Here is a 22,722-nt window from a genome sequence, read left to right as displayed (position 1 = left end):
CTGTTAGTTCATTGAAGAAAGCATGTTTGTTATTAAGAGTGTCCTGCAGTCTGTATTTTTAATTTTTTAAAAAGTTGAAGTATGCCCAGGCGCAGTGGCACATGCCTGTAATTGCAGCTGCTCTGGAGGTTGAGACAGGAGGATCTCGAGTTCAAAACCAGCCTCAGCAAAAGCAAGGTGCTAAGCAACTCAGTGAGACCCTGTCTCTAAATAAAATACAAAATAGGGTTGGGGATGTGGCTCAGTAATTGAGTGACCCTGAGTTCAATCCTTGTACCCCCCCCCAAAAAAAAGTTGAATTATAATTTTTACACATGGTAAATTCAACTATGTTAACCTTGTAGACCTATAAGTTTCAACAAATGCAGATGCATAAGTACAACTGTAATCATAGTATAGAGTAGTGCCATCACTCCCCAAATTTCTCTTCTGTCCCCTTGACCACTTGGCAAGCACTGACCATTTTTTCTAGTTTGAATCTAGTAGACCTTATTCCCAGGGGATCCTTTAGCATGTTTTTCTCTTTACTTTGTGTCTTGTAAACTGGTAGTTAGAGCTAGTTCTAGAGACTTGATGAAATCCAGATTTAAATTTTCTTTTTTTCTGGAAAGAATACATCATAGGAGTGGTGTGTACCTTCATTGAGGCTCTTTTCTTTTCTCATATTAGGAATCCATAGTATCCAGTGTCTAGACTTATTTCTTTAAGCATTGCAGATGAGTATCATCTAATTCTTTCATTCCTTTTTCATTATTAGCTGGCATACTTTCTAGGAAAATGTTTTCCTTGCTAACTTAGATTTCTAAAATTTTTTATTATTTATTTATTTTTTTGGTGCTGGAGATTGAACCCATGGCCTGCTTTGCATGTGCTCTTGTGATTCTTCTGCTTCAGCTTCCTGAGTCACTGGGATTGCAGGTGCGTGCCATCACACCTGGCAAAAATCTTAATGTTTTGATGGAGCAGCTTGTTGGAACTTACTTTGAAACCACCAAGATTCCTTGTTTGTAAAAGATATCCCTAGTTTAGTACATTAATTGACCACATAGCAAACAGGAATCTTAGTTTAGAAAATCATGTAATCCGGAAATGTTACAGTATTTTATTTCCTTTAAGTGAAATTAAATCCAATCCTGTTCCCTCCTACTCCCCAATTCCAGCAAACTGATGAGAAATTCAGTCTCAGTGATTAATAATGGGCACCCACTTCTCCTTAGGGTTATAGACGAATTTGAGAGGCTTAGGAGGCGACAGGAGAAGGGTAGAAGATGGTGTTCAGTCCATTTGGCTGTGTCCAGTAAGTATATTGTCTCAGAAGATGTGAGTCTTTGTAGTTTGGTATCTGTAATGGTCGTGACCAACCTCAGGTTTGAGTTCCTGTGGGATTCTGGTATCTGGATTTCAGCTTTCCTTGGTACAGCATGTGCCCATGTCCCTGGAAGGACTCGCCATGTATCTGTAGCCCTGCTGGGAAATGAGGTTGCAGGCCCCCTCTTTGAAGGGTCCCTAAGATTTTCTTCCCTTTCCAGATAAATTACTTGCTTTTCCTTCTTGTTTCTACCCTTCTCCCCTCAAAGACACTCTTCTTTCCACCCTCTCTCTTCAGCATGCTCCTCAAGGAGTTCACATTCTCAGAAAACAAACAAACCTCCCTTGAGGAAGCAAATAGGAGGACTCCTCTTGGGGACTGGGGAATACAGAGTAAAACACCTTCCGATGCCTTAATAGAGTGACTTTTCTCCCCCTCCTGAATTCTTTGGGTCCCTGTGGTGATTTTTTAAAAGATCTATACACAAATTCTTTGATATTACTTTCTTTAAAAGCTGGAGCTTAGTTCTGCTGCCCATGAATGTGGGCTGACTCGGTGACGTACTTCCAGAGAACAGAATGCAGCAGAGTGATGAGGCACACTTCCCAGTGTGGGGTATCAAAAAGACTGGTTTCCCCTACCCCTTCTCTTTGTCTCTCTCTTCACTTTCTCTCTCTTTTCTCTCTCTTCACTTTCTCTGGGGAAGGCCTGCTGCCATTATGTGAAGCAGCTCTGAGAGGGGGAAACCAGGCAGGCCATGGGGAGGGCCATGTGGTGGGGAAGTGAGGCCTGCCAGCAGCCACAAGAGTGAGCGTGGAGGCAGATCTGCAGTCTGCTGGCAGCCCTGCAAGCGGCTCACACGAGTGAGTCTAGAAGGGGATCCCCTTCCTCTGGTTGAGCCTTAAGATGCCGGTAGCTCTGGCCACAAGCTTGACTCGTTGTCCTGGCTTCAGAGGCTGGGTTATGTGAGCCTGTGAGTTTCCTTGGAGAGTCTCCTTTTTGCCAGCACTGTACCCAAGGGACTCAGTGCCAAGTTTTCTCTCATTCTGAGTAGGCCTCTCCTGGGCACAGAGAGAGTGAGCGCACGCATGTATGTGCAAGGGGGTAAGTGCAAGAGCTTGCGTGTGTTTTGGAAGCAGGCATCTTTTGGTTCCAGGCCCTGAGGGGCAGTTCAGTTTCAGGCAGTGATGCTGCCTGTCCTAAAACTGAGCAATGAGCCGTTCACTCTTGGCTTCGCAGTCATTGTCCTCCCTGCTCTCCTGCCTCAGATTGGGAGGTGGTCCCTTACCTGGGTTTGTCACCAGGTTTTAAACTCTCATCATCCTCTCGACAGTCTAGGAGTAGTTATGAAACAAGTCAAGTCAGACTTGTAAAGTCAAGAAAACTGTGATGATAAATTTCATGTGTCAACTTGACTGGGCCACAGGGTACCCAGATATTTGTTCAAACATTGTTCTAGGTGTATTGGTGGTTGAGGCTCACATTTAAATTAGAAGGTTGAGTAAAGCAGATTGACCTCCTTCATGTGTATGAGACTTACTTAATTATTTGAAGACCTGACCAGAGCAAAACGGCTAAATAAGACAGAACTCCTCCGACCTGACTCCTGGAGCTGGGTCATTGGTCTTTTCCTGACTTTGGGCTCAAACCAAATCTTTGGCTCTTGAACTAGATCTTATTCCATTTTCTCTCTTGGTCCTCAGGCCTTCAGATTTGCTCTAGAACAACACCTACAACTACTGATCTTGGGACTTCTGAGCCTCTTAATTACATTAACCAATTTCTTATAATGAATCTCTTTGGATCTGTTTCTCTGGAGAACCCTGACTAATACAGAACCTAGCTTTGTTGTTGTTGTTGTTGTTACTGCCACAGCATTTTACTACTACTGAGCTACATCCCCAGTCCTTCTTTTGTTTTTGTTTTGAGACAGGGTCTTACTAAATTGCCGATGCTGACCTTAAACTTGTGATCCTCCTGCCTCAGCCGCCTGAGCTGCTGGGATTATAGGTATGCACTGCCACACCTAGCAATAAGCCTATTCCTTTATGGTCTTGCTCTCTCTTTGATCCCAGGTTTCCAAAGTGCTCCCAAACTTGTCAGTGCATCCATGTTACTAGCTGTGGGATCTCTTCTGATGTGACCATCTTCACCACAAGCTAAGCAAAGGAGAGGGACACAGATTTCATGAACTTGGCAGCTGTTTTGTAAAACATTTTCCTCTAAGGCAAGACACCACTTTCTGCATTCTTATTGGGTTTCTTTCCCCCTAAACTCTCTCTTGATATATTCCACAGGCTTTGAAAGCGCATGTGCCTGTGTTAAAGTTACTTTCCAATCACTATAAACAGATACCTGAGGTAATCAACTACAAAAAGGGGAAAAGACCAGGTGTGATGGCGCAGGCTTGTGTCCCAGCAACTCAGGAGGCTAAGGCAGGGAGGATCACGAGTTCGAGGGCCATGCACCAGCAATTAGTGAGGCCCTAAGGACTTAGTGAGACCCTGTCTCCAGATAAAATGTAAAAGAAGGGCTGGTAATCTACTCAGTGGGCAGATAACCTGAGTTTAATCCCCAGTACCAAAAAAAAAAAAAAAAAAAAAAGGAAAAGGTTTATTTATGTGGTAGGGATTGAACCCAGAGCTTCACACATGCCAGGGTAAATGCTCCACCACTGAGCCACATCCCTAGCCCCACAAAAAGAGTGATTTTTGGCTCAGCCACGATTGGTGGCCCTGTTGCTTTTGGGCTCGCGGGACATCGTGGTGGAAATACAGGGTCAGAGCCAAAGCTACTCCCTTCATGGCCAGGTAGCAAAAGAAAGAGGAAGAGACTGGGGTCCCATAACCACATTCAAAGGTGTGCCCCTAATGACCTGAAGACCTCCTGCTGTGCCCTATCTGCTGAAGTTCCCTCCACATCCCAGGCCAGGTTGGGGAGCTGGCCTTTTTACTGGTCCTTAGGGGACAGTCTCAGATCCTAGTGCCACACTGTTATGGGTAGTGTCTTAGGTCTCCAGATAGAGGTCCATGTTGAAAGTGCTTATACAATGGTTTCCTAGAAGCCTACAAAATAGCAGTAAGGACTCTTAATATTATATTGTGATGATTCCCAAACTATAGTTTGGAAATTTCCAAACTGTAGTATATGGAATTTTTAAAAAACTTACCAAAACCAAAGATTTTAGATTTAGAATAATTTCAATTAGCTTGTCTTCTTGGCATCAGATAAGCAGTTTATTGATGTAACTGGTGGTTGGTAATAATAAAATTGTTATCTATAGGGTTGGGGATGTAGCTCAGTAGTAGGTAGCATGTGTGAGGCTCGATCCCCAGCACCACCCTACCCCCCCCAAAAAAAAAAGAAACAACAAAAAAACACTCAAGTAAACAAAAAAAGGGTTTTTTGTTTTGTTTTTGTTTTTGTTTTTGTTTTTGGCAGTACTTGGGATTTACCCTAGGGGTGCTCAGCTTCCAAATTTTATCCCTAGCCTGTTTTATTTTTTTATTTTGAAACTCTCTTGCCAAGTTGTCTAGGCTTAGAACCTGTGATCCTCCTGCCTAAGCCTCCCACTCTGGAATTATAGATAAGTGCTACCATGCTTGGCTGAGTTTCTTTTTTATAAAACAGGAATATACATCCATATTGTCCAAAACCAGTACTAAATGAGTAAGATATAAGTTTAAAAGAAGGGGAAATAGCTTTATTTATTTATTTGTTTCATGATATTGGGGATCACACTCAGAGCCTTGTGCCTGGTCAGCAAGCCCTCTACCACTGAGCTACATCTCCAGCTCTTTTTATTTTTTATTTTGAGCCATGGTCTTGCTAAGTTCCCTAGGTTGACTCAGAATTTTTGTGATCCTCCTGCCTCAGCTTCCCAAATAGTTGGAATTACAGGCATGTGCCACCATGCGTGGTGATATTAATAATTTGTAAAAGAAGTATAGGATCAGTATTGCAAGAAATTAGTTATTGAATCCAGCCACATGCACAGTAGGTAAAGTCGAGGGTAACATTGAAAATGAAGTCCTTAAAAGTTCCCATCATAGTTGGGCATGGTGATGCACACCTGTAATTCCAATGATTTGGGAGGCTGAGGCCTCCTGGGTTCAATCCCCAGTACTGTAAAAAAAAAAAAAAATCCATTACAGTCTTTTCAAGTATAGTTTGTATATTAGGGTTCTCTAGAGGAACAGAATCAACAGATATGATTATAAAAAGGATATTTATCAGATTGGCTTACACGACCAGAAACTGGAAGGTCCATGATGACCATCTGTAGGCTGAAGAGCTGGAGGAGCCAATAGCTGTGCAGTCCAAGATTTTGATGCCTCAGAACAAGAGGGATCAACGATTCTACCCCAGTTCAAAGGTTTCTGAAAGCTCCCTGGAGAATCACTGACAGTTTGCTTTGGGAGAGTGAAGGAGCAAGAGTCTGATGTCTTCAGGCAATCACAGCAGCAATCAAAAACCTGTCCAAGAAGAATCAAGCTTGCATCTGCTGCTGCTTCCTTATTCTTCCAGCTTTTATTCCATCCAAGCCACCATCCTATCGATGGTGCTTCCCACACTTAGGGAGGGTCTCCACTTCAGTTGGCTATCCCCGCATGCCCATCGTTCTTAGACACACCCTCATTGACACACCCAGGGGCTTCTTAATCTGCTGCATCTCTTAATCCAATCAAGTTGACAATTCAAATTAACAGTTTACAAATTACAACATGTTTAACGATAATTGCCATGTGTTCAGTACTTACGAAGAAGTTTATCCAAATCAAATGTTTTGTGTTTATACTATTGTATGTAAAAACTCTTGTGATAAAATACATTTAGTAGATGTTCTTGAGAATGCATGTCCTTATTGATTTTTCTCAATGAACAATAGTTGTCATATAGATGTCCACAGAATTTCACTTTTGAAAACAGGTCCTTGCTCTTGAAACATTGGAAACCACTGGACTAAATGCTCTCTGGAGTCATTCTTTGCTCTAATATGTAGAAAGAGGACTGCAGCTTCAGGCTGGAGTCTGTGTAAGAACTTGTTTACAGAGCAGGAAGCACTGGTGCTGGTGAAATCCCCAGAGCTGGCAAGGTGCTTGTTACTCCTGTGCTTGTCTGCATGCCCTAGGGGTTTGGTTCATGTATCCCAACATCCTTTATGTAATCTGTTACCTGTTGTCTCTCTGCCTATAAACCCTTCTTTGAAATAGGATGCAGGTGCCTTAGCTTTTCCTTTACCTTAAGGAAATTTGACACTATTTCATTTTAAAGGGTTTTTGCCATGAGTAACAACAGAGAATCAAATGAGTGAATAATAATTTGCTTGTTTTAGAACTTTATTAAAGATAAGAGGGTTTCCTGACCTTCATTGAAAGTTAAATGAGAACATCTGTTTTCTGGTAGTGGCTAGAACAAAGTGGTGTCGAAAGGTTCTTCCAACTCAAATGTTTAATTTTTAGTGGGAGTTTATGTATTTTCCTTATTTTATTACTCTTTTATTTTTGTTCATTTGTTTTATGGTATTGGGAACTGAACACAAGGGCACTCTCCTGACCTGTATTGCCAGCCCTTTTTAATTTTTTAATTTTGAGACAGAGTCTCCCCATTTTGCCAAGGCTGACCTTGAACTCGATGATCCTCTGGCCTCAGCCTCCCCAAATCATTGGGATTACAGGAGTGCTCTACCCTGCCCAGCCTTATTACTTTCATCCTGGGAAATACCTACACATCTTTTATCCTCTTTTTCTCTATAGTTCTACTGTGAAGATAGTTACTAATAAGCAATTGAATTTGTTTAGTCAAAGGGGAGGAGAAACTCCAGGTTATTGTTTTCAGTTTCTTTGCCCTTTGCTTTTTTACAGGAAAAGAATACTTAATAAAAACCAATAAACACTGTTAGCAAAAGGTCAGCTTTGGTATATTCTGATGTATAGTCATTCCATTGGTATGACAGGTTGTATTTCCCAAGGATGTCAATAGCAGTGTCTTTCGGTCTACATGTTTTACTGACAGTGTGACTTTGCCACTGCTCCCTGTCTCATAAAGACCAAGTCCCCATCTCTCAGGCTTTTGTAACTACTTCCACCAATGACATGTTGGTGACTCCAGTATTGCTGTGTGATTTGGGGGCTAAGTCATAAAAATGCTATGTACTTCTGTCTTTTTCTCTTGGTGCATTTACTTCTGGAACCAGCTAGCATGCTGTGGTGTGAGGAACCCAAACAGTCATGAGAGGCCTGGGTGGGAGAGAGACTGAAAGCTTCTGGCCTTCAGCCCTGTGAAGCTCCCAGCTGACATCCAGCATCTGCTTGCCAGGCACATGCATGAGCTGTCCTAAAATCAGATCCCACTCCTCCAGATTCCCATGAAAGTGCCCTGGGGGTGCCTTGTAGAGCAGAGATACAGTGTCCCTGCCAAATCCTATCCACAGTGCAGACTCATGAGCATGGTAAAAGACTGAGTTGTATAGCAGTACATAATTGGATTGGTATTCTGTTTTGCCAGATTGTTGAGATCACTCTATATATTAGGCTTTCAACCCTAAAAACAAGATGTGTTTCTACCTTCAGGAACATTGTTACGTATCTGAGAGGAAAAATGGATTTGGTGTCCTCTTATTTTATTTGCTTATTTATTTTGATACTAAGGATTGAACCCAGGAGCACTCTGCCACTGAACTATATTCCCAGCCCTTTTTATTATTTTATTTTATTTTATTTTTTGTGGTGCTGAGGATTGAACCCAGGGCCTTGTGCTTGTGAGGCAAGCACTCTACCACTGAGCTACATCTGCAGTCCCCCCCTTTTTTTTTTTTTCATCATGTTTTCCTTTTTTTTTTTTATTGTAAACAAATGGGATACATGTTGTTTGTCTGTACGTGGGTTAAAGGCATACCATTTGTATAATCAAATTTACATATGGTAATGTTGTTTGATTCATTCTATTATTTTTTCCCTTCCCCCCAACCCCCCCACCCTTCTTTTCCCTCTAAACAGTCCTTTCTTCCTCCATTCTTGTCCCCCTCCCTAACTCTAACCCTAACCCTAACCCTAACACTAACTCCCCCCACCCTCCCCCTTATGTGTCATCATCCACTTATCAGCGAGATCCTTCGTCCTTTAGTTTTTTGAGATTGGCTTATCTCACTTAGCATGATGGTCTCCAATTTCATCCATTTGCCTCCAAATGCCATAATTTTGTCATTCTTTATGGCTGAGTAATATTCCATTGTGTATATATACCACAGTTTCTTTATCCACTCATCAATTGAAGGACATCTAGGTTGGTTCCACAATCTGGCTATTGTGAATTGAGCAGCTATGAACATTGATGTGGCTGTATCTCTGTAGTATGCTGATTTTAAGCCCTTTGGGTATAGACCAAGGAGTGGGATAGCTGGGTCAAATGGTGGTTCCATTCCAAGTTTTCTAAGGAATCTCCACACTGCTTTCCACACTAATTTGCAGCCCCACCAGCAATGTATGAGTGTACCTTTCTCCCCACATTCTTGCCAACACTTGTTGCTTGTATTTTTGATAATCGCCATTCTAATTGGGGTGAGATGGAATCTTAGGGTGGTTTTGATTTGCATTTCTCTTATTACTAGAGATGTTGAACATTTTTTCATATGTTTGTTGATTGCTTGTACATCTTCTTCTGTGAAGTGTCTGTTCATTTCCTTAGCCCATTTGTCGATTGGATTATTTGTATTCTTGGTGTAGAGCCCCTTTTTATTTTTTATTTTAAAATAGGATCTCACCAAGTTGCCCAGGCTGACCTTGAATTTGTGATTCTCTTTCCACAGACTCCTGTGTTGCTAGGATTACAGTTGTGTGCCACTGAACCTGATTTCTTCCCTTACTGATTATTACTACTTCATTGATTTGCGTTTTACATATTTATTATATTGTGAATTTTTTTTTTACTAAACAAAGTAAAAATTAGACAATAATACCTGTGTCCTGCTAACTCTATTCTTGTGTTCTAATGTAGATGGTTATTGTATCTTAATAATAAGCAGTGGCTTTGGATTGATTCAGACCAATTGTGTAACCTTGTAAGGCAGTATCCTCTTTGTAAATCAGCTTCTTGTGAAGAAAAGATGATCTGTGAGTGTAAAGTGTTTAGATGGTTCCTCCCACAAGATGTTGACTCTTCATTTCTACTTATAGTCACCACTACTACTGCAGCTACTACTAGTGTGGGCGTTATTATTTTCAGACTAGGGAGGGGGAAGGAGTATCAATAGAAAGGGTGCAATCTGAAATGAATTACAACCCCCAGAGTGAACAACTCCCAAGAACTTTGGCACAGAGGGATACTGGGGAGGCTGAAGGGACTGAGGAATTAAAATAGGTGTGTTTTAGATTTCTCTAGGCTTAAAGATTCACTGGAGAAGTGAAGACCAGAATGACTCTTTGGGAGAAAAGATTAGGAAGGAGGTAATGGAGAGATTTCTAAACCAGGGTGGGGTGTGCTGGTGCTTGTTTTTGGACCTCTTTATAGTGTTAGTATCAGGGATTTACTGATAGATTAGGCAGTGATACTGGAAATCATTACTTGTTGCCATCGTTTAGTTTTTAGTTTTAATATATTGTTATTGGTTTCATTTCTTAGACTTTTCCTAGTTTTTTTTTTAAACAAATCTGTTTTTGTAATAAATTTTATTTGTAATAAAATATTTAATTAAACATCTAAAGTATTTGTCATTATAATCTGTCTCATACTCTTGATAATCTTTTCTCTGTTCTGTATTTTATTTTTTAAATAAAAAAGAAGTCAGACACTACATTGCGTGCTGTAATCCCAATGACTTGGGAGACTGAAGCAGGAGGATCCCAAGTTTGAAGCTGGCCTGGACTGGACAACTTAGTGCGACCCTGTCTCAAAACACAGTGCCCTGGGTTCAATCCTAGTATTTCCCCTACCCCTTCACACACACACACACACACACACACACACACACACACACACACACACACAAATAAATAAAAAGAAAGAAAAGTGTATGTGCGTCTGTATTTTTCCCCCCAATCATTCAGTCTGAGTTTTGCTTTCTCCCTCTGCTAGAGGGCAGGGATGTTTGTTATAAAGCACAGAAAATATGTAGAACACAGTAGATATTCAACAAGTATTTTGGTGAGTGGATGATAAGTATTTGTAATTATTTTAAATGAAATCTAATATACAGAAAGTATGCATGACATGTATAGTTTAAAGAAGAATAATAAACCTCTTTGTTCCCATTGGTCAGTTTAAAAAATAATACATTTTCAATATCTTGGAAGTTTTGATGTTCTTTTTTGTAGCATTTACCATTGTTTTCATTACCTTGCATTTAAAAAAATGATTTTACAGTAGGACATGGTGGTGCACAGGTATAGTGCCAGCCACCTGGAAGACTGAGGCAGGAGATCCAAGAGTTTGAGGCAAGTTCTGGGCAATTAGCAAGACCATATCTCACCAAAAAAAAAAAAAAAGAATAAGAAAGAAAAAAAGTGGGGGGAGGGTGGTTGGCATATACTGAGGTGTAGCTTCAGTGGTAGAGTGTGCCCCTAGCAAGCTTGAGACTCTGGGTTTCACATCCCAGGACCAAGAGAAAGAATTTTAAAAAGATGATGATGCCAGGTGCGGTGGCACATGTCTCCAATCCAGTGACTGAGGTAGACTGAGGCCGGAGGATCTGTTCAAGGCCAGCCCAGCAACCTTAGTGAGATCCTGTCTCAAAAAAGAAGGTCTGGGAATGTATCTCAGTGGTAAAGTACCCCTGGGTTCATTCCTAGTTCATGGCACCCACTCCCACAAAAAAAATAAAATAAAATTAGAAGGGTCAGGCGTGATGGTGCACCATCCTGAGTCAATCCCCAGTACAAAAAAAAAAAAAAAAAATTTGAGGGTGACATTACATGTGGACATAATTGTAAATATATGAGAAATAATTGATTATGGATTTAATTATAAATATATTTTTTGGTTTTAAATTTGTTAAGCTTTATATACATTCTTCAGTTTTCTTTATTCATTCATTATTAGCAGTTCGAGATTCATTCATTTCGGTGCACATAAATATGTTTCATTTATTTTCACTGTTATGGTACTCAGTTTACATGAGTGTGTTACAATTTGTCCATTCTTCTATGTGGGCAATTGATTTGTTTCTAAAACACCAACAATGCAATCAGGAACATTTTAAAAGTCCATAAGTGGGGCTGAGTTGTGGCTCAGTGGTAGAGTACTTGCCTACTGTGTGTAAGGCTCTGGGTTTGATCCTTAGCACCACATAAAAAAAATAAATAAAAGTCATAAAAAACGTATTAAAAACATACTGATAGGGCTGGGGAGATAGCTCAGTCGGTAGACTGTCTTGCAAGCACAAGGCCCTGGGTTCGATCCCCAGCACTGCAAAAACAAAAAAACAAAAAACATACTGATAAACATGCAAGAGTTTCTTTAGGGTATCTGTCTAAAGAGTTTCTGGATCATACAAAATGAACATTGTCAACTAAATTTTGACAGTCATTTTCTAAAAGTGTTGGTACCAACAGAATGTAAACCTTCCTTTTAGCTGCTTCTCTTAAAGATTCCAGTTTCTGTAGCCAGCACTTGGTATTTTTAAAAAAATTTAACTATTATAGTAGGTGTACAGTATCCCTGTGGTTTTGTGAAAAACTGATTTAATTCTTCAATAACCACAATTAATAATGGTATGTGTGTTAAGTACTGTATACTTTCTATCTTGGAATCATATTGGGCTTACCTGATATCTTGTGCTATGTGATTGTCATGAGATAAACATATATTTATTTTCTGTACTGAGGATTGAACCCTGGGGGCACTTTACAATTAAGCTACATCCCCAATCCATTTTTAATTTTTAAATTTTTTTTTTTTTTTTTTTTTTTTTGGTACTGGGGATTGAACTCAGGCACTTAACCACTGAGCCACATCCCCAGCCCACATTTTGTATTTTTTTTAATTTTTTTTTTATTTTATTATTTTATTGTAAACAAATGGGATACATGTTGCCTCTCTGTTTGTACATGACGCAAAGGCATACCATTTGTGTAATCATAAATCCACATACAATAATGTTGTTTGATTCATTCTGTTATTTTTTCCCCTTCCCCCCACCCCTCCCACCCCTCTTTACCCTCTATACAGTACTTTCTTCCTCCATACTTGCCCCCCTCCCTAACCCTAACTCTAACCCTAACACTAACCCTTCCCTCCCCCCCATTATGTGTCATCCTCCACTTATTAGCGATATCATTCGTCCCTTGTCTTTTTGAGATTGGCTTATCTCACTTAGCATGATATTCTCCAATTTCATCCATTTGCCTGCAAATGCCATAATTTTGTCATTCTTTATGGCTGAGTAATATTCCATTGTGTATATATACCACAGTTTCTTTATCCACTCGTCAATTGAAGGACATCTAGGTTGGTTCCATAGTCTGGCTATTGTGAATTGAGCAGCTATGAACATTGATGTGGCTGTATCTCTGTAGTATGCTGATTTTAGATCCTTTGGGTATAGGCCAAGGAGTGGGATAGCCGGGTCAAATGGAGGGTCCATTCCAAGTTTTCTAAGGAATCTCCACACTGCTTTCCAGAGTGGCTGCACTAATTTGCAGCCCCACCAGCAATGTATGAGTGTACCTTTCTCCCCACATCCTCGCCAACACCTGTTGCTTGTATTTTTGATAATCGCCATTCTAATTGGGGTGAGATGGAATCTTAGGGTGGTTTTGATTTGCATTTCTCTTATTACTAGAGATGTTGAACATTTTTTCATATGTTTATTGATTGCTTGTACATCTTCTTCTGTGAAGTGTCTGTTCATTTCCTTAGCCCATTTGTCGATTGGATTATTTGTATTCTTGGTGTAGAGTTTTTTGAGTTCTTTATAGATTCTGGAGATTAGTGCTCTATCTGAAGTATGATTGGCAAAGATATTCTCCCACTCTGTAGGCTCTTTCTTCACATTACTGATAGTTTCCTTTGCTGAGAGAAAGCTTTTTAGTTTGAATCTATCCCAGTTATTGATTCTTGCTTTTATTTCTTGTGCTATGGGAGTCCTGTTGAGGAAGTCTGGTCCTAGGCCGACATGTTGAAGATCGGGACCTACTTTTTCTAATATAATCTGCAGAGTCTCTGGTCTGATTCCAAGGTCCTTAATCCATTTTGAGTTGAGTTTTGTGCAGGGTGAGAGATATGGGTTTAGTTTCATTCTGTTGCATATGGATTTCCAATTCTCCCAGCACCATTTGTTGAAGAGGCTATCTTTTCTCCATTGCATATTTTTGGCGCCTTTGTCTAGTATTAGAAAGTTGTATTTATTTGGGTTTGTGTCCGTGTCCTCTATTCTGTACCATTGATCTACCTGTCTATTTTGGTACCAGTACCATGCCATCTTTGTTACTATTGCTTTGTAATAAAGTTGAAGTTCGGGTATTGCGATACCCCCTGCTTCATTTTTCCTGCGAAGGATTGCTTTAGCTATTCTGGGTTTCTTATTCTTCCAGATGAATTTCATGATTGCTTGCTCTATTTCTGTAAGGTACGTCATTGGGATTTTAATTGGGATTGCATTGAATCTGTATAGCACTTTTGGTAGTATGGCCATTTTGACAATATTAATTCAGCCTATCCAAGAACATGGGAGATCTTTCCATCTTCTAAGGTTTTCTTCGATTTCTTTCTTTAGTGTTCTGTAGTTCTCATTGTAGAGGTCTTTTACCTCTTTTGTGAGATTGATTCCCAAGTATTTTATTTTTTTCGATGCTATGGTGAATGGGGTAGTTTTCATAATTTCTCTTTCTGGGGATTCCTCACTTGTGTATAAAAATGCATTGGATTTATGAGCATTGATCTTGTAACCTGCCACTTTACTGAATTCACTTATGAGTTCTAACAGTTTTCTGGTGGAATTTCCTGGTTCCTCTAAGTATATAATCATATCATCTGCAAATAGGGATAGTTTGAGTTCTTCTTTTCCTATTCGTATTCCTTTAATTTCCTTGGTCTGTCTAATTGCTCTGGCTAGAGTCTCAAGAACGATATTGAATAGGAGTGGTGAAAGTGGGCATCCCTGTCTTGTTCCAGTTTTTAGGGGGAATGCTTTCAGTTTTTCACCGTTTAGAATGATATTAGCCATGGGCTTAGCATAGATGGCCTTTACAATGTTAAGGAATGTTCCCACTATCCCTATTTTTTCTAGTGTTTTGAGCATGAAGGGGTGTTGTATTTTATCAAATGCTTTTTCTGCATCTATTGAAATAATCATGTGGTTCTTGACTTTAAGTCTATTGATATGGTGAATTACATTTATTGATTTCCGGATGTTGAACCAACCTTGCATCCCTGGGATAAAACCCACTTGATCGTGGTGCACTATCTTTTTAATATATTTTTGTATGCGATTTGCTAAAATTTTATTGAGAATTTTTGCGTCAGTGTTCATTAATGATATCGGTCTGAAATTTTCTTTCCTCGATTTATCTCTGTCTGGCTTGGGTATCAGGGTAATATTGGTTTCATAGAATGAGTTTGGGAGGGTACCCTCCTCTTCTATTTCATGGAATACTTTGAGAAGTATTGGAATGAGCTCTTCTTTAAAGATTTTGTAGAACTCGGCTGAGAACCCATCTGGTCCTGGACTTTTCTTTGTTGGTAGGCTTTTGATGACCTCTTCTACTTCATTACTTGAAATTGATCTATTTAAATTTTGTATGTCCTCCTCGTTCAATTTAGGCAATTCATATGTCTCTAGAAACCTGTTGATGTCTTCGAAATTTTCTATTTGGTTAGAATATAGATTTTCAAAATAGCTTCTAATTATGTTTTGTATTTCAATCGTGTCTGTTGTGATATTTCCTTGTTCATTCTGAATTTTGGTGATTTGGGTTTTCTCTCGTCTTCTCTTTGTTAGAGTGGCTAAGGGTTTATCAATTTTGTTTATTTTTTCAAAGAACCAACTATTTATTTTGTCAATTTTTTGTATAGTTTCTTTTGTTTCAATTTCGTTGATTTCAGCTCTGAGTTTAACTATTTCCTGTCTTCTACTACTTTTGGTGTTGGTCTGTTCTTTTTCTAGGGCTTTGAGCTGAAGTGTTAGGTTGTTTATTTGTTGATTTTTACTTCTTTTATTGAATGCGCTCCATGAAATAAATTTTCCTCTAAGTACTGCTTTCATAGTGTCCCAAAGATTTTGATATGATGTTTCTTTGTTCTCATTTACCTCTAGGAATTTTTTAATTTCCTTCCTAATATCTTCTGTTATCCATTCATCATGTAATAGCATATTGTTTAATCTCCAGGTGTTGGAGTAGCTTCTGTTTTTTACTCTTTCATTTATTTCTAACTTCAAACCATTATGATCTGATAGAATCCAAGGTAGTGTCTCTATCTTCTTGTATTTGCTAACATTAGCTTTGTGGCATAATATATGGTCTATTTTAGAGAAGGATCCATGTGCTGCTGAGAAGAAAGTATATTCGCTCTTGGTTGGATGGTATATTCTATAAATGTCCGTTAAGTCTAAATTATTGATTGTGTTATTGAGATCTATGGTTTCTTTGTTCAATTTTTGTTTGGAAGATCTGTCCAGTGGTGAGAGAGGCGTGTTAAAATCACCTAGTATTATTGTGTTATGGTCTATTTGGTTTCTGAAATTGAGAAGGATTTGTTTGACATACATGGATGAGCCACTGTTTGGGGCATAGATGTTTATGATTGTTATGTCTTGCTGATTTATGGTTCCCTTAAGCAGTATGTAATGTCCTTCTTTATCCCTTTTGACTAGTTTTGACTTGAAGTCCACCTTATCTGAAAATGAGGATGGTACCCCAGCTTTTTTGCTGAGTCCATGTGCATGATATGTTTTCCCCCATCCTTTCACCTTTAGTCTATGTGTATCTGTTCTTTCTACGAGGTGGTCTCTTGCAGGCAACATATTGTTGGATCTTTCTTTTTGATCCAATCTGCCAGTCTATGTCTTTTGATTGATGAGTTCAGGCCATTAATATTCGGGGTTATTATTGAGATATGATTAGTATTCCCGGTCATTTGGTTCATTTTATTTATTTATTATTTATTATTTATTATGTATGTATTTATTTATTAATTTATTTATTTTTGAGACGACTTGGTTCGTCCTTTATTTGACAATTCCTTTAGGATGGTTCCTCCCATTGCTGATGATTGTTTCTTGTTTTTCATCTCTTCCTCATGAGATATTTTGCTGAGAATGTTCTGTAATGCTGGCTTTCTTTTTGTAAATTCTTTTAGCTTTTGTTTATCATGGAAGGATTTATTTCATCATCAAATTTGAAGGTAAGTTTGCCGGGTATAAGATTCTTGGTTGGCATCCATTTTCTTTCAGGGCTTGAAAAATGTTGTTCCAGGCCCTTCTAGCTTTTAGGGTCTGGATTGAAAAATCTGCTGATATCCGTATTGGTTTCCCCCTGAATATAATTTGATTCCTCTCTCTTGCGGCCTTTAAAATTCTGTCTTTATTTTGTATGTTGGGCATTTTCATTATAATGTGCCTTGGTGTGGGTCTGTTGTAATTTTGTATATTTGGAGTCCTGTAAGCCTCTTGTACTTGATCTTCCATTTCATTCTTCAGATTTGGGAAATTTTCTGATAGTATTCATTGAATAGATTGTTCATTCCCTTTGGTCTGTTTTCTCTAAGCCTTCCTCAATTCCAATAATTTCTCAAATTTGGCCTCTTCATGATATCCCATAGTTCTTGGAGATTCTGTTCATGATTTCTTACCATCTTCTCTGTTTGTTCAACTTTGTTTTCAAGGTTAAATATTTTATCTTCAATGTCTGATGTTCTGTCTTCCAGGTGTTCTGTTCTATTGGTTATGCTTTCTATGGAGTTCTTAATTTGGTTTATTGTTTCCTTCATTTCAAGGATTTCTGTTTGGTTTTTTTTCAATATCTCTAACTCTTTATTGAAGTGATCTTTTGCTTCCTGTATTTGCTCTTTTAACTGTCGATTGGTGCGATCATTCAGTGCCTGCATTTGCTCTTGCATCTCATTTGCTTCCCTGAGCATTTTAATTATGTACATTCTGAACTCCCTTTCTGTCATTTCTTCTGCCATGCTGTCATTGGGTTTCATTGATGTAACATCTAGATTTGTTTGCAGCATTTGCTTTCCTGTGTTTCTCATATTGTTCAGGTATCAGTTGACCGCTGTGATATTGCAGATTTCCTCTATTGTCTTATAATATCCCTGAAGATTTCTATTGTATCCCCTCTTAGTCTTCAGTAGCCTGAAATCTTGGAGGAAGTTGATAATGCAGTGCTCCACAAGGGAGCTGACTCCCTAGGGGTGGTGGCCTTCTGGTGGGGTATATTCCCTGCTAGTGGGCAGAGGTACCTTCACTTGCTGATGAATGGTCATCCAGAAGGGAAGTAGGTTGTGGGCTGATGCAAGACCACTTTGGGCCTGTGTCTCTGATTTTACTGTCCTTTTGGAGAACCTCACCCAACAGGGAGGAGTCACCCGTGGGGAGGTCTCGCTGGTCGGTTTTTCCTCCCAGAGGTTCCGTTCAATTCACAACTACCTCCTGGGCTGGGCAGCCTTCTTCTGCAATGTTCCCAGGGACCCGGACCTACCTCCTGCGCCTGGAAGCCTCACCCTTCGCAAACGAATCTCCTTCGGCTGCCTCTCCTCAGAGAAGCTGCCTGCAGTCCTGGAGCCTTCGCTCCGCCCCTCAGTTTGTCTGTGGGGTCCTTCCACCAAGAAGCCGTCTAGGACCCTGCTCTGCACTTTACGCCTGGCTATGCGGCCCCTCCTCTGAGCAGCCACCTGGAGCCCCTTACAATCGCTCCGAGTCCCAGTGACCCGCCACACGCCTTTTCCTCCGGCAGCCACCTGTTGTTCTCCGGTGTGGTCGCTCTAAGACCAAGTGACCCACCACGCACCACTTTCTCCACCCCAGCAGGTCACCCAGAGATCTGGTGCGTCACGAGTCCCAAGAACTCACTGTGCATCTTCTTGTCCCGACTGCTCTCCCGTAGCCCTGGTGCAGTCACTTCGAGCCCAAGCACCCCGCCGCGCTCCTCCTCCTTCTCCAGACAAACCCCTATGTTCAGGACGCGGATGCTCTGGGACCAAACCACTCAACACGCTGTTCCACCGGATAGCCGCCCAGAGCCCTGGCGCAGCAGCTCCAATTCCAGCGACGTGCCGAGCCCGTATTTCTCCTTCTCCTCTGGGCAGCCCCCTGTGTTCAGGGGTGGTCACGTTCAGTCCAAACAGCTCACCAAGCACCTTCTCCTTTGGGCAGCCTCCCAGAGCGCGGGTGGGTTGCACCGAGTCCAAGCGCTGTGGTGAACAGCCACCTCTCCAATGCTCCCAGCTGTCTGCGATCACTGCTCCGGCGGGGGGAGGGGCGCCTCGCCGGCAGTTCTACTTTGCAAAGATCCCTGCTTTCGGGGCTAACCGCCCTGTCCGGGGGCTACCCGCCCCGTCCGGGATGCCTGCCCAGTGGGAAACACTCACCCGGCTGCTTTGAGTTGGTCCCAAGTCTCTCAATATCTCCTTTTCTTGAGTCCTGAGTCCACGCTGCTCCTCCGGATAGCCGCCCGAGCCCTGGCGCAGCTGATCCATTCCAAGCGACGTGCCGAGCCCAGTATTTCTCCTTCTCCTCTGGGCAGCCCCCTCTTCAATGCTCCCAGCTGTCTGTGATCACTGCTCCGGCGGGGGGAGGGGCGCCTCGCCGGCCGTTCTACTTTGCAAAGATCCCTGCTTTTGGGGCTACCGCCCCCGTCCAGGACTCCTGCCCCGTCCCGGGACGCCTGCCCAGTGGGATACTCTCGCCCGGCTGCTTTGAGTTGGTCCCAAGGCTCTCTATATTCTCCTCTTCTTGAGTCCTGAGTCCTGGAGCAACACGAAACGCAGCCACCCTCTAGTCCGCCCATCTTGAATCCCCCCCACATTTTGTATTTTATTTAGAGACAGGGTCTCACTGAGTTGCTTAGCACCTTGCTGTTGCCGAGTCTGACTTTGAACCTGAAATCCTTCTGCCTCAGCCTCCCGAGCTGCTGGGATTACAGATGTGCGCCACTGTGCCCAGCTTAATTTATTTTGAGAAAGGGTCTTGTTCTGTTGCTGAGACTGAACTTGAGCTTGGTATCCTCCTACCTCAGGGATTATAGGCATGTACCATCATACCCAGCGTTTTTTTGTTTGTTTGTTTGTTTATTTTTAATTAGTAGCCATGAAAAATAAGCTTTGCCAAGATAAGACATTAGTAAAAAGAATATAGAGTTAATGAAAAAAACTGAACTACCTGTACTTTGTATATTATCCAACAGATGTCACTGTATTTCCCTTGAAATTTAAAAATATTTAATAATATGACTGTCAATTTGATGTGGTGCCATGAGGTGCCAGAGCACACAGTATGGAAACTGTGACCTTGGAATTGTGATTACCTTCAGTGAATGGAATTTTTGATAATCACTATTTCTTCCTTTATACTTTCTGAATTTACCACTAATATAACACAAGATATCAAAAATATGATTTTATGTTACTTATAAAACTTTTCAAACAAAAATTTATACTTTATTCCACTTTTAAAAAATTTTTTTGTCCAGGGCTGGTGCTGTAGCTCAGTGGCAGAGTGCTGCTAGCATGTGTGAGGCACTAGGTTCAATCCTTAGCACCACATAAAAGTAAACAAAATAAAGCCATGCTGTACTTTCTACAATACAAAAAACTCTTATATAATATCTTGCTTTTTCCACCCAGGATACGCATTACATCTAGTCATCATGTCCTCAGGTTTCTCTTGACAGTGACAGTTTCTCAGACCCTTCTTAGTTTTGAGGAGTATTTGTAGAATGTTTCTCAGATGGAATTTGTCTGGTGTTTTTCTCATGATTAGACTGGGTTATGGATTTTTAGAGAGAAGCGACCACATCATGTCAAAGGTACCTGCTCTGTACATGACTTATATGACAGTTGTATATTAACCTGGATGACAAGCTGAGATAGGGTTGTCACAGTCTCTTCCCTTTGAACTTGGAAGAAGTCACTATGTATACTCCACATTGACAGTTGTATTCCACTTCCTTGAAGGCAAAGTATCTGCAGAAATTAATTTTGGATTCTTCACATTATCATGTATTTATATCATTTGACTCATGGATGTTTATTTTATACTTTGGGTATAATCCAGAACTGCTTTATTTATTTTGTTGCTCTATAGCTCCAGCTTTGACCATCCAAGAAGCCTTTCAGTTAGCTGCTGTGTCCCTTTGGCATGCAGCAACTATTGTAGGTTGATTTTAAGTACTAACTTACTTTCTGGCACTACAAGATACTAAAGAACCATCTGGTATATTTCTTGCTTCAGTCCTGGATTCAGACATTTCTCCAAAGATCCCTGGTTCCTGTTACTGTGACTTGGTTCCTGTTTACTAGAATGGTATTAGAAGCCAAGATCTGGGTGTTGGGCGTGCTTGTGTTACTGGGGCACAATGTGTGTTTTTTCTTTTTTGTACTGGGGATTGAACCGGGTGCTTAACCACTGAACCACATCCTCAGCCCATTTTTATGTTTTATTTAGATACGGGTCTCAATGAGTTGCTTAGAGCCTTGCTAAGTTGCTGATGCTGGCTTTGAACTGGTGATCTTCCTGCTCAGCCTCCTGAGACCACTGGGTTATAGGTGGTTAGCCACCATGCCTGGCTCACAGTGTGGTTTTGATTTGCATTATTTTGATGATGGATGAAGTCATCCACCATTGTATATGTTTATTGTTATTTACATAGCCTATTTGTCATGTGACAAGCCTGTTTAGGACCTGCCCAGCATGAGTAGTTTTTGTTGTTGTTCGGTTTTGGTACCAGGAATTGAATACAGGGCGCTTAACCAGTGAGCAATATCCCCCAGCCCTCTTATTTTTCATTTTGAGACAGGGTCTTGCTAAGTTGCTTATGGTCTCACCAAGTTATTAAAGCTGGCCTTGAACTTGTGGTCCTTCTCTCTCAGCTTCTTGAGCTGTGGGATCATAGGCATGAGGATAGCACTCAGCGCATTGACTCCATGTCTCATAAAATCTAAAATACTTTCTGCCTGTTACAGAAAAAAGTTTGTTAACTCCTATAATTATTTGGTTACTTTTTTTGAAATCGTAGATGAACACAATACATTATTTTATTATTTTTTTTATGTGGTGCTGAGGATTGAACCCAGTGCAAAACACATGCTAGGCGAGCACTCTACCACTGGAGCCACAACCCCAGCCCTAATGTCAATTTTTTTTGAGATAGGTCTCACGAAGTTACTGAGGTTAGCTCAACCTCAAATCCTCCTGTCTTCAGCCTCCTAAGTAGCTGAGATACAGGTGTGTGCCTCCAAACCTGGCTTCTCAGTTGTTTTGATAGGTTTTCTCTCATATTTCTGGCTCTTAGTAGCCTGTTAATCTTTGCTTAGATGCCACACATTGTAGAAGTACTGGGTACCTTTTTTTTTTTCTTTCTTGTTAATCTTGAGATTTTTTTCCTGGGGTATAGTTAAATTGTTTGGAAATGTTTAGATACCTTCAGGTTCATACTTTTTAAACTTTGTAGTGGAACCCAGAGCAACACTGAGGGCTGTCATCACTAGGGCTTATTATTTGTACTCTTCTCTGGCAAGACCCTTATTAATTAACTTTACCTGAAACTATAAGGTTTCCCAAGTCTGGCTGGTGGGAACAGACACTGTTATTGGTTCTCCCTGTGATCCTTAGCTGCCTTGGACTTTGAGTTTCCCTCTCTTCAACTCAGGTTATCCTTTGGCCTCTGCCTAGTTCCCGTGCCTGTGCCACACCCTGAAAGAACTCTAAGGCAATGAACCGGGCAATCGTTTTCTGGGTTTTGTCCCCAGAGAGTGAGTCCAGTGTCTTGAAAACCGTTTTAGTCTACTTCATCTACTTTCCTTTAGCTGTTTGAGGTAGGGTAAATCTGGTCCCTGTTACTACATCTTGGCCTGAAGTGGAAGTCCTTAGATCTTTTTTTTTAATTCCTGAATGAGTATTTAATTTTATCAGATGCCTTTTTTGTGTCTGTTGAGAGGATTATGATTTTATTCCTCCTTTCCTTTTTGCTAATGTGTTGAATTACATTCAGTAATTTTTTTTCCTAAATCAAACTAATCTTGCATTTCTGGAATAAACCCTAATTGCTTGAGTCATGATCCTTTTATATAGGTTGCTGTATTTAATTTGCTAATATATATATGAAAATTTTTGCGTATATGTTCATGTCACTATGGCCCTTATTCAGGGTTGACTTCAAGATTATTCTCATACAAGATCATCAAAGCTTATAAAACAGATTGGGAAGTGTTCTTTCTTTTTCTCTAGAAAAGTTTCCCAACACTGATTTTTTTTTCTT

General features: G+C 40.5%; 1 protein-coding gene across 4 annotated transcripts in view; it reads left to right on the top strand.

Annotated features, from left to right (window-relative positions):
• SCAI (suppressor of cancer cell invasion) overlaps positions 1–22,722 on the top strand; it is a 154,346-nt gene that overhangs the window by 10,521 nt on the left and 121,103 nt on the right. The window contains exon 3 of one of the 4 annotated variants that reach the window (XM_079113791.1): positions 1,218–1,297. The exons of the other annotated variants lie outside the window; for them this stretch is intronic. Within the exon in view, the coding sequence (XP_078969917.1) occupies positions 1,269–1,297 (29 nt within the window). The 5' untranslated portion in view covers positions 1,218–1,268. The remainder of the gene's footprint in view (positions 1–1,217; positions 1,298–22,722) is intronic. 4 annotated transcript variants of the gene reach the window in all.

Source organism: Sciurus vulgaris (assembly GCF_902686455.1).
Source record: "Sciurus vulgaris genome assembly, chromosome: 15".
Classification (NCBI taxonomy): domain Eukaryota; kingdom Metazoa; phylum Chordata; class Mammalia; order Rodentia; family Sciuridae; genus Sciurus; species Sciurus vulgaris.
The sequence above is the reverse complement of the archived record's forward strand: the minus strand, read 5'-3'. Positions and strand labels throughout refer to the sequence as shown.